The sequence below is a fragment of the Thermobia domestica genome, chromosome 1 (assembly GCF_964235325.1).
Source record: "Thermobia domestica chromosome 1, izTheDome1.hap1.1, whole genome shotgun sequence".
NCBI lineage: Eukaryota > Metazoa > Arthropoda > Insecta > Zygentoma > Lepismatidae > Thermobia > Thermobia domestica.
The window spans coordinates 199,060,189-199,072,586 of record NC_137454.1 but is presented as its reverse complement, the minus strand read 5'-3'; the positions used below and the strand labels follow the sequence as shown (position 1 = coordinate 199,072,586).

Here is a 12,398-nt window from a genome sequence, read left to right as displayed (position 1 = left end):
GCTACCATGAATAGCTAATTTTTTTATACCTCTGTTGTCGAGAAAATAATAACTCATTAATGTAGAATATGTAGAGAAATTGGATTGCCCAATTGTATTCTCCGGTATACTACGTTTGAAACAGCAATTTTGTTTGGGTACATAATCAATAAATGGGTTTTTATCAGAACGTCTTTATTATGCTTCAGGCAGGGAAAATGTCGATATGTGTATACAAAAGAAAGTAATGACAAGAGAACCTAGCAGGCGCCAGACATGCAAGAGAATTGTCACGCATTCTAACGTTAAACGTTACTTTACAAGAAACAACTCGAGCGCAAAGATTAACACAAAAGTAAACAAGTAAACAATATGTTTTTCTTTAACCTTCTTTAAGTTTTCAATACAACACGTCTTGATAAATAAACTTCACAAATTGGTGCTAGGTCTCTCAGCTTATAACCCGGGGTCACAATACTAAGCAATCTTGAACTTTTTTTTTTAACATTGTTTCAAACCAACGTTAAAATGAAGGGAAAAAAGCCTGTGAGTGTAACACTAGTACTTACGTTCACGCTGCACAAGTATAATGCAATAAAAAGTTTTTTTAAAAAATTATTTTAAATTACTCGTAAATTGTTTACTTCAACATTTTAGTAATACAGTTTGGATATGTATCAATTTTAGAGGCTAATTGTATCAGGGATATTTTTTATGTTGTTTGATTATGACAGTTATATTTCTATTGTTTAAAGGACGGGAAGTGGATACAATTCTCTTTTCTGCGAAACAGAAATTGCTCTTACTATTTCATTTAAAATATTTGTAACTTCTACATTTCATTTGCAGTATGTATATCATCATAGATGATGATGCTATGTGTAAACAATTTTTGTTTTGAATTTTTGTCATTTTGTATTATTTCGCTTTGCATTTTCCTAATCTTCTGTGTTCTTAGTGCAAGTGTTTGTAATCAAGCTAAACTTGCGTTTCTCTGAGGTTTCGTATTCATTAATGCTTTCTATATAGGGTCAACTTACTTGTCACCATTTATTCCTCACTTCCCGTGTTTGTGTTCAAGTTAAACTATTGCATTCGACTTTCAAAAATAAATAATTATTTTCTGTTTTCGCTTATAGAAAAATGTTCGGATGGTTCGTCCCAGAAGAAACCAGCGAAAACCAAACGAGTGAGAACTATATTTACTCCAGAACAATTAGAAAGGCTGGAAGCGGAGTTCGAGCGACAACAGTATATGGTAGGACCCGAAAGGCTATATTTAGCGTCGGCGCTACAACTTACAGAAGCACAGGTAAGATATACGTTTAATAATGTAGACGTTTTACTATTTCCTATTTTTGCGAATGTGTTCTTCAAGGTGTGATTCCAATCACAATGTGATATATGTTATCATATTTTGGGTAATATTAGCAAAAATAGCCTTGTTACACTATAAAGCCGAAAAATAGAAGTATTTACCTCTTGTTGACAGTTGTTTAATATGATCTTTGTATTTTACCCCTACAACGTTTATATTTATATCATGTTATAGTGCAAACAAAGCCGAACTCTGAAGAGTTCACATTAATTAAAGAAATACGTAATATACAATTTATTATCTTTGCCTTTATCACTCGTTCAAGTAGATCGTCCCAATTGTACAAATTTTTACTAAAATTCACAGGTTCAAACATAGAAATGTTAAACTTGAACTCTACTTCTTAGTACAAAAAAGGGACATGTCATTTAGGTAAGAGTTTCTCAAACTTTTTTCAAGAGAGAATGATTCAACCATGTCTTTAGATCTTACGACCATTTAACTGATCATCTCATGTGATACAATAATGAAATTTTCCACATCTACTTAAGTCAATTGACAATACAATATTTCAATGTTACTTTTATACATTTCTATTATGAAAATGTAAAAACTGAAAATTTTGGCTTAACGTCCCATGATTATGCCCTTAGGCTAAAGGAGACGAAAGATTAATGAAAGTGAATGATTGTGAAATTAATTTTTTATGTGCTCTCACACTGGGAACTGAACCTGGGGCCATATACACACGCGGTAAACACTTGACAAACGGGCAGGGCTATGTATATGTACAGATATTTATATTTCTAATTGAGTTATTTAATAGTTTACTAACTCTATATTCTGTCTTGAGCTCCTTTGTGGCTAAGCGGTTAGCGTACGCGCCTTTGGCGTGGGAGACCCGGGTTCGATTCCTGGCGGGAGCTCATGTGGTTCGGATTCCACGTTAATCAGTAGGTCCACGTCTGACATAGCCTCGCTGCTAAAAGGGACGCTAAACTAAAAACAATCAATCAATCTATATCCTGTCTCGCAACCAAAAGTGCTCCGGAGTTGTCATGTACAGTATAACATCCAGGTGTTCGTAAATTACATGTCGGAAAGTAAAGTAGCCTTAAAGAATTGGTTGAATGTGAAAATACCTTATTTAAAAAAGTTAATAATAATAATAATAATAATAATAATAATAATAATAATAATAATAATAATAATAATAATAATAAAATGGGTCTAAAAGTATAAAATCACTGGGCTCGATTGATTATAATGGTTTATAGCGAACTAGCAGCGTTCACCCCGCTTCGCTGCGGTCACCCCGGAACGCAATAAACTTTGTTACTTAGATAATTTTTACTTTTTCGCTTTCAAATTGCAGTAAATGTTAACATTATAGCGCCTGTCATTTATGTTAACCCGCCGAGTGACACGGTCATGCGGGTTGCATATAAATACGTTTATTTTTATACCTATGATGAACTAACAAAGGATTTGTACGTTATGGACACTTGAATGGTCAATTATCTCAAGACACTGGTAATTAAAAATTAAAGTGATATGATAAAAACCATCTAGGGTCCAAATCCTAATAACCCCCCAAAAATGAAAGAAATTGGTTCAGCCGTATTAGCGTGATGAGCTAACAAAGGATTTGTGCGTTCTCTTTTATATAATAGATCACTTAGAGCGCCTAATATTTTTTTGGTTTTGTTATTAGTTCCATTACTTCTTTTCGCCGCCAACACACACATAAAAAAAAAAAAAACTAAGGTAGACTATAGTGTCAAAAGATATCGACTCTCAGCAAACATGTAGGAAAGGGAACAAATAAAATTTTACAACGATAGAAGATATATTTAATGACTAAAAAGCAGAAAATAAAATAAAATATTTTAAAAAAACGTGATTTAAAAAAATACAAACAAAATAATATAAATAGTACTAAAAAGTAAAAAAAAAGTATAAAACCAGTATTAAAAAGTAAAAAAAAAAAATCTGTTTACAACAAGATTACTTTGAAAAATATTTATGCCTTACTAAAAACAAACAAAAAGAAACATGGGGAGCGCTTTTAGATACAATAAAACTTGTCTTTAACGGCCCTTTATTAAGTGGAAACTTGTATTAAAAATAAATATTTCATGGTCCTATGAATTTACTGGGCAAAACTCTATTAAATCCCCTTCTTTAAACAGAAACTGTTTTACACGGAGAACGGAAATCAAAATAAGCCTCTTTTCGAAAAATTTCTAAGTTTCGGAGTACAGCATTTAAAAAGTTTTTAGACGTACTATGAAAGGTTAGACATATATTTTAGTAAAACAGACAGTGATGTGCAAATCGAAACATACAGACGAATATACATGCTTTCGTTGAGAATTATACGGAAAGTCTAAAAGGAGAAGTGGAGGTGGAGATAGAAAAGAAATAAGGCATTGAGTTGGAAGAAGAGTGTAGGCTAAACACTTATCTATATTCTCTCAAAAGTTTAAAGGAACTGCAACATTTGCCTTATGTCGAAATGATACTGATATGCTTAGTGTGGTTTCTCAGGCTAAAGTCTCTGTCGAAAGATGAGCATACAAGCAGCAATGTGTACAGAAAACCCTCTTTGATTATTGGAAAAATTAAGTTAACGTGTGTACAGTAATTTTTTTCCTGTTCATTGTAAGTTTTGCGTGTATTAATGCGTAGTAGATATAAATACTGTAAATTGACTAAGGTAGGTACAGCATCTTATTTTATCTCAGTATGTCCATTATATAATCTATTATTTTTATAGTGCTATCTTTCATTAACAGGAAACCTATTTTTAACGGGGGGCCGCGGTGGCTCATTGGTAGAGCGTTCACCTCTGGTGCATGGGGTTCCCGGTTCAAACCCTGCTCCCGCCAAGTAAACCTTGTGGTGGACAAACACCATGTGCGTTGGTTTCCTTGGGGTTCTCCCGCTTTCTCCCACTTCGTTCCACCATTTCATTCATTCCTCATCGTCACCGTCTCCTTTAGCTTAGCCGGCTAACCGTGGGACGTAAAACTCAAAAAGTCCATTTCATTTTTTCTATATTTAACGGAAACTTTTGGGAGTTCTGTTCGATTCAGCTAAAGACAGGTTTTACTGTACGATCAATTTAGTGATAAAGTAATTTTCTTGAAAACAGAATTATTTTTATTTTTTTAAAATAAAATAAATAATGTTTTTAATATTTATTTTATTTTATTGTCAGTCAGAATGTTCTACGAACCACCATATTTTCGTTCCTTCGATAGGAAATACTGTATAATATTTTGAACACATACCACTACAATTCATTGAAGTTTCATACGTACGTTTCCTATAATTTTATTTTGGTTTTGTATTAGTAGAACAAAATACTCATTGCGTAAATAATTGAAGGCTTAACCTGTAAGAATTTGTAGAATCTTTACCTTGTTAAAGTACATAGTGTATTGTTTATAAGTATAATCCACACTTAGTGCACACGCAATGAGCAATTCACTTGGATTTTATCTCTCTGTCATTTTTCAAGTAATGTTCGATGAAACAGGACTTCAAGAATGTACCTCGAGGATCTCTCGGTGGTCTACGGACTAATGTTTGAGAAATTCTTGTTTAGTCTATAGTCGTTTAGTAAGTTTCACATTGTTTCCTTCTCGCTTTTTTTGCAACATTGACTGTCAAGAAGTTTTGTAATAGCAGCTGTAGACCCTAAGTACTAATGAAGCATCTACTGTACTGTAAATATAAAGAAGAAGGATATTAAAATAATGCATTTTCAACTACTAATATTGGTATATCAATTTTCTTTTTTCCAGAAAATTATTCGCTTTGTCCAAACTACCATATAAAACAAAAGTCTGTCTAAATCCCGAAATATCTACAGTTATATCTAAATAGAGATATGATTAAGAAACGTAGTTCTGAGTTTTTTTTAACATACTAGAAAATACTAGAAAGGATTTAGAAAAAAATGTTCGTAAATTTTAACGGAAAGCTTATTTCTTTTCTTTTTTTTAAATCTATTTCTCACGTATTAAGATACAGAAGGAGTCTCCCTTTTTCTATCATTAGGGAGATTCATTCCCGTTCTGCCTAAAGGCCCTCCAGCACTTTGTAGAAAATATTTTCAATGATCTTATCTTTAGGCAGAACGGGAATTCCCGTTCTGCCTATTCTTCGGAGACAGGGAATTTTATGTGGGGAGGAATTTCTTTTAAGGAAACACACTGAATTTTTTTTACAACACCGAAATGCTTGACTCCTAGTGTGTTTTTATGCAGATTGGAACTCATATAGGTATATAATGACTATAGCAACGAGAACGGGGACAAAACCCAAGCGGTCAAAATCCAAAGAAAATTCTGACAAGGCAGTCAAAATCCAAGGGACAGAATCATAGGAGTATATGTTTGTTGTACCAGTGCACACCATATATGATTATTTTTTCTTCACTTATCAGGTATTCTAAAATGTTATCAGTATTTTTTTCGATTTACTAAAATAACCTTTTCTTTCTTTTAAAATACTGAAAACCCAATAAAATGTAAAAATATTATAATAAAAGGGCAATTTAACTTTAATTATTTTCACACACTCATATGAAAGTTCTGGATACTCCTATTTATTATACATGTAATACATTTGAAATATCTTTAGCACATTACTGTAAGATTATTCTTTTTAATTACGAAAAGTAACTGTGATGTTATTTGATTTTCTTTTTTTAAAAAAATGTTCATCCTTATAAGGTAGCAGTCTTTTATTTTGAGTGTTGTATAAATCTTATTTGTTTTAGTTCTGAAATGCTGATCGTTTTTTTCCTTTTTTTTTTTTTTTTTTTTTTTTTTTGCAAAAACGTGAAATATATACTTACTATAAGAGTCTTACTCATTTTATTTGGTTTTCATTATTTTTTTTAAAATGTTATTTCAATTGAGTGAAGAATTAGAAGATAATATTTTACATGTATGGCAGTTGAAGATAAAATAAATCATCCTTTTATTAGGCTGCGCCTGTGATTCTGTCCCTTGATTTTAGTCCGTTTTGTCAGAATTTTCCTTGGGTTTTGTCTCTTGGATTTTATCCTGGATTCGTAATAATATGTTTAGTAATTCTTACAGAGTTTCTAAGAAGTTTTGCGTCCAACGTTATGCTGGCTAGGCTAAAGGAGACGGTGATGACGAGAAATGAATGAAATGGTGGAATGAAGAAAGTGGGAACAAACGGGAAAACCCCGAGAAAACACATGCACACGGTGTTTGTCTACGACAAAACTCACTTGGTGCAAACTGGGGTCAAACTCAGGACCCATGCACCAGAGGTGAACTCTAAACCACTAAAAATATATCTTCAAGTTTCATCATAAATTTTAGATGTTATTCTACTTGTTCTTCTCGGAAGAATGTCTGGGATACATTTCTGTTAGTAGCAGTGTTATTTACATCTACTTTAATAAAGATGAAAGTGATTCAAAAAAAAAAAAAAAAAGGACCTGCAAGGAAATGGAAAATTGATTGACTCAGTTGCAAGAGAGCCCTTTGAAATTTTAATTGAAACGAACATAAAACAAATTTAATTCGGTCTGATATCAAGTCATTTCGCAACAAAATTTTATCCAGTTTTCCAATATTCATCTCCAACATGGTAAGGCTCGCAGTACGTAAAAGGTGCCACAATTCACATATTCAAGACATGCTTGTCCATATATTAAGTAAACAATGCAAGAGCATAAGTAAGGCGGCCCTTAAGAAAGAGTCTTAGTCTTCTGTATCACAACTCCTTTTTCGGCATCACCTTATCAACTGATTTATCTTCTATACATAATTCTATACCATATGCAATAGTATCATATATACTTCTATTTTCATATTTATATTATCAATGTAAATAGCAGCAATACAAAATATCAATATCACATATTGGAATACTTGTATGTTTTTTGTAAGTTCCAATCAAATCAGAAGGTCAGATAATCGGAGATAAGGACCGTCTTATGCATCCTCTTGCATTGTTTGTTTAATATATGGCCAAACATGTTTTGAGGATCTCAACTGTGGCACCTTTTACGTACTGCGAGCCTTAGCATGTTGGAGATGAATTACTGGAAAACGAAATAAAATTTTGTTGTGAAATGACTTAATATTAGATCGAATTAAATTTGTTTTATGTTTATTTCATTTACAATGTCACTGCTTTCTTGCCACAGTCAATCAATTTTTCACTTCCCTTCAGTATTAAAAAGAAACACACACACACACACACACACAACATTCATTTGTACTAAAGTAGATGTGAATAACACTCCTAATAACAGAACTGTATCTAGAATAACATTTCCGAGAACAAGTAGAATAACATAATTTATGATGAAACATGAAAAAAATAGTTATTCTTCTTACAAAATTTGTTACAGTTACTGACGAAAAATTTGCTAGAAGAAATCCCTTTTGCACAGAATTCCCCATCTCCAAAGATTAGGCAGAACGGGTATTCCCGTTCTGCCTAAAAATAAGATCATTTAAAATATTTTCTACAAACTGCTTGAGGGTCTTTAGGTAGAACGGGAAGACACCATTAGAGATATGGCGTTACCAAATAGAAGTTTAGGTTCCATGTGTTATTAATTGAATCTAAATTTCAATATCTACTTTGTTTTAAGTAGACAGTTTCCTAACTTTGCATTTCCTTCTTCTGGAATTGTTAAAATTTTTAAATGCTCCATTCTTACCATCCTTCTAACTTCAGTAATAGGATGTTTCACAATTCTATAGACTAATTGTTTTTAGGTTCGGGTACAGACAGAGAAACTTCCGTAGTAAAAACATCAACTTTCGCTTTTCTACCAGATGTACATGAACTCGACCAGTAATAATCAATCTGTACATTGCCAACTAGATGATGCAGTATTTAGGGAAACAACATACGAATATCTATGCAATGCATTAATTGAAAATTATTCTGTATTGTCTTAACACCCTTACCTATATTTGCATCCAATTTTCCTATTTCATTATATTATTACAATCATTACAGTGCATAATTCGTCAAGGGCTGTTCTAGTAAACTAAAAATTAACTCCTAAATATATATAAATATTTATCCAAAATTTAAATGAACTATTGGACGCTTTGTTTCTTTGAAATTGCACGCTGCATCATCTGATTATTAATTACTTTACGTTAAGATTACAAAACATAAAATATCAATACTAATATAATTGGATTAATTTTTCGATGTTTGATCCGGGGTTCTATACATTTACAGATTCATATTACCGACCAAATCACAAAACTGTCTCCTTTACTATATCATTAACAATCCATTTTTTGTGTCTGTTTTGTTTACTAATTTCCGGTAGATTTAATTTTTTATATCATTCGATACAGCGCAGTATTCCTCTCAACATTCTTTAAAATATTCTATAATGTGTCGGCTCAGCTACATCATAACGGCGCTTTACAATTTAAGTATCTCTAAAGTCGAATATAATTATTTCAGTGACTTATTCGAATAAGAAAATCATTCGAATTTTACACTATACACTAGCCATATTCAAACGGTGTGCAGCAATGAAGCCACTGGTGTAGCGATAGAACGTTTTGATATTGGAATTAATAATAGAAAAGTTTACTATTTATAGTGATATTTTTTGAAACTGTAACAATAACTATTTTTATTTTTATTTATTTATTATTAAATAGTAAAAAAGTTACAGTTTCGTAAGTAATGTTTCTTTATGCCCATAAGCGTAGCCACAAATTTTCATATGGTTGTACACAATCACAAAGGTAATTAAAACCCACCCGCACTCTTACTATAATATAATCAGCTATTTATTTTATTGTGTTTTAAGTGTATTACAGATAAAATTTTAAAATGTATGACAATTGAGGACAAAAAAAAAAAAAAAAAAAAAAAAGAATAAAGGAGATAAGGACAAAACATTTTACTAGGTTGAGTACAAACACATTCGATATACCCCTATGTTTATGGTCAAATTTACAATAACTACGCATTAGCTATGAAAACAATAGGTGTGCCGTAGGATTTTAAATTTCACAGTTAGTATGCCGGAAACTAAAAAAATTGAAAAAAAAAACACTCCTGTACATTGTACTTGTACAGCACAACCTAGTAAACAGGAGCGTTCTTTGGGGAGGCAGGTAGATTGAGTTTGAAAAAAAATGTTTTTTTAAATAAATTATATACTAAAAAAATTAGTGAGAAAACGTAAAATTCTTATTTCGATGGACAACTTTGCCTTCCCCGGACAAAATCTGAAATGACGCAACTGCTAGTAAAGAATGCGTACTTCAACTTTCAGCGGTATTTTTCTGATGAAATCAAAGAATGAGTGCTGACAGTTTGTAGCCTACTCTGTATTTTTTTTAAAACTCTTTTAGCAACGGGGACCACAAACATACATTTGCGACTCGATTAGTAATCACACGTTTACAGATTAGGAAATTTCCAACATTGAAAATTTCTTTTAAACGCTGGTGGCAATAGAGGGATTCTGTTCAAGGCTCCTTTGAACAGGCTCTTTTGATTTGCTTTTACAGGAAATCGGTGCATATTTTCCATTGTTAAGAAGAGTCGGTTTATCAGTGTATTTGCTCAAAATAATATAGATGAAAGGGGAATGAATATAGTGCCGCTCGTCATACTTCTTACCAAGGTGTTTCCACATGACAACTTCTCCTCCCTCTCCAAGCAGCTCTAACGAGTTGCAGTTTCTGCTTATTGACCACATGAGGATGTATCACCTTTGAAGTACGAATATAATAACACTTGTCAGTGGACTGACCTCAATTTTCCTAAATTTCCAAGAAGTGTAAAGTGCATGTTTATCTCGTACAACTACTCTACTAGAAGGTATTTAAAACTGCCGAGGGCTAATAAGTTGAGAATAATAGCTCATCCAGAGCTAAAGAGTAATATCTAATTTTACTCTTTCCGTTATATTCATGATGTCTTAACATTTATTCATTATAATGAAATAGGTGTAGGATTGAAGGGATCTTGTATTTCTTCTCGTTTTGTAAAAATTTCGGGCAGATAAACTCTGAATTCATATTCAGTGGTAAGATCTAATTAGCTTTGTGTGTGTAAAGAATGTATAATAGGACAAAAAATAAGAAACAGGCAAATGAATGTTTTAATGTGTATATATAGGATACATCTATGTATGTAAATAAAACGATTAGTTTATTTATTATTCTTATTATGTCATATTGATATAAAGTAGTAATAGAGCCATATGGACTTGAAATCTCTCATGCATATACGCAATAAAAAGAGAAAGAAATAAAAGTTATTCATCTTAGATCGATTCAGGAGCAGTATCGTGGTATATATCACGACCTATCACCTGGATGCTTTCCGTTTTTTCCCTTGGGAATCAAGGTTAATAAAGATCAGTTATATATATATTAGTAGAGAACCAGTATCGAGAAATCTATAGCTGGAGGAATGACCGAGGCCAAATGAATAATAAAAGTAAATAAATAAAACTCAATTAGAAGTAAAATTGCTTTGCAATTTTCTCTGTGCGTTTACAACATGAAAGTTTTTTATGGCCATCGGAAAAACGAGATATAAGGTATTTATATATTAATACAATAACCTTTTAAACGATATAAACGCTATATATAACCTACTTAACCGAATAAAGTATGTAGCCATTTTGTATTTCATGACATTTCTAGTAAACATGATGGTAATTGTAGGTAAAAAAAAAAAGAAAAAAACAAAAACGAACAATCAGCTACAACAGGACCCAAAATTTGAAAGTCAGACGCACTCGCCAATTCAAAAATGATGGTCGCCAGTATCTCTCAAGTACAAATTATGAGAGGTCTTTCCCCCTCCCCCCACGGCCTTTGGTTTGACAAAAAGAGAGATTACATCAGGGCATAACATTCAAAAACAGACAATTAGATTCAGAATAATCAATTTTGAATTGGACAATTCATATACATATTTTAAAATATCTTAGCTTTTAAGACTTCGCGTTTGTGTAACGTTCTCTCTCTGCAATAAACTACCAGTTGTCAATTGCAGTTTTCGGATCAAAGTTCTTAAATGAAAGGCCGTTCATGGAAATTGTCGGCCAATCATCCAGTATACATCAGTCTTCAGTGAATTCCTGTAGGCAGCCTTAACTCTGTTGAGACTGCTGAAGCCTCTCTCTTATGAAGCAGTACTCACAGGTAAAACTGAACAAAATATGACAATTGAAAGCAAATTTAGGAATCTCGTAATGAAGTTTTCACTGTAAATCTTTTTCTGTGTCTGATTCAACGTCAATGAAGAAAACAAAAGTTTATATTTTGCTCTTTTCACGTCCGTTGTGAAGACTTCACATTCCGTATTCAGCCTTGTGAGTTTAGGCAGAAACCATTTCTACTGAACATTGGTCACCAGCTCTACATTTCTACTGGCTACATTTCTAGTCGCCAGTGGCGACCTGGCGACCGGAAATTTTGCGCCCTGAGCTACAGCATAGACTTACATGTTACGTGTCCGATTCCATTCGTTGATAAGGATCTGCTCCTAATGATTTAAGAAAAAAAAATATTATAACTTATTTTATTTCTTTTATATAATATGTAGCAATATCATATAGTGTATATCAGGTGAAGGAATTTAGTTTGTGGCATCCCTACAGCATTACAAACCCCTTGCAATAGGAATACATGGGAACCTTATCAAAGGAGTTTTTGCTGAACCAAACTCATTAATAAAGGAGTTTTAGATTAATAATATCCTACGAAGTAGACAACTCATTAAAACATTAAAGTAAGATTAGTTGCATATTTGGCAGGCGTGATTACAACCTGTTCCTAGAGGAATACATGGGGAACCGATTTTTGTTTCTCAGTGTCTTGAGATCAACTAGATGGATCATCTCCATCAAACGAACTCTTTTCCTAACTTCTGACCTTTTATACTTCCCGGCCAAAATTGATGGTGTGTCTCCTGAACTGATACATGGACAGAGTAAACACTTATATAAAGGAATTTTTAGGAGTCAACACTCGTTACAAATCGTAGGAACGTTCTGTCTTCAACATAAAACACTATTTCCATAACTACACACAAA

At 32.5% G+C, this 12,398-nt stretch overlaps 1 protein-coding gene across 1 annotated transcript in view; it reads left to right on the top strand.

The window, feature by feature from the left end:
* Nucleotides 1-12,398, top strand: part of LOC145692778 (uncharacterized) — a 99,881-nt gene that overhangs the window by 71,651 nt on the left and 15,832 nt on the right. The window contains exon 2 of the mRNA XM_081768246.1: nt 1,119-1,291. Coding sequence (XP_081624372.1) covers nt 1,119-1,291 — 173 coding nt within the window. The remainder of the gene's footprint in view (nt 1-1,118; nt 1,292-12,398) is intronic.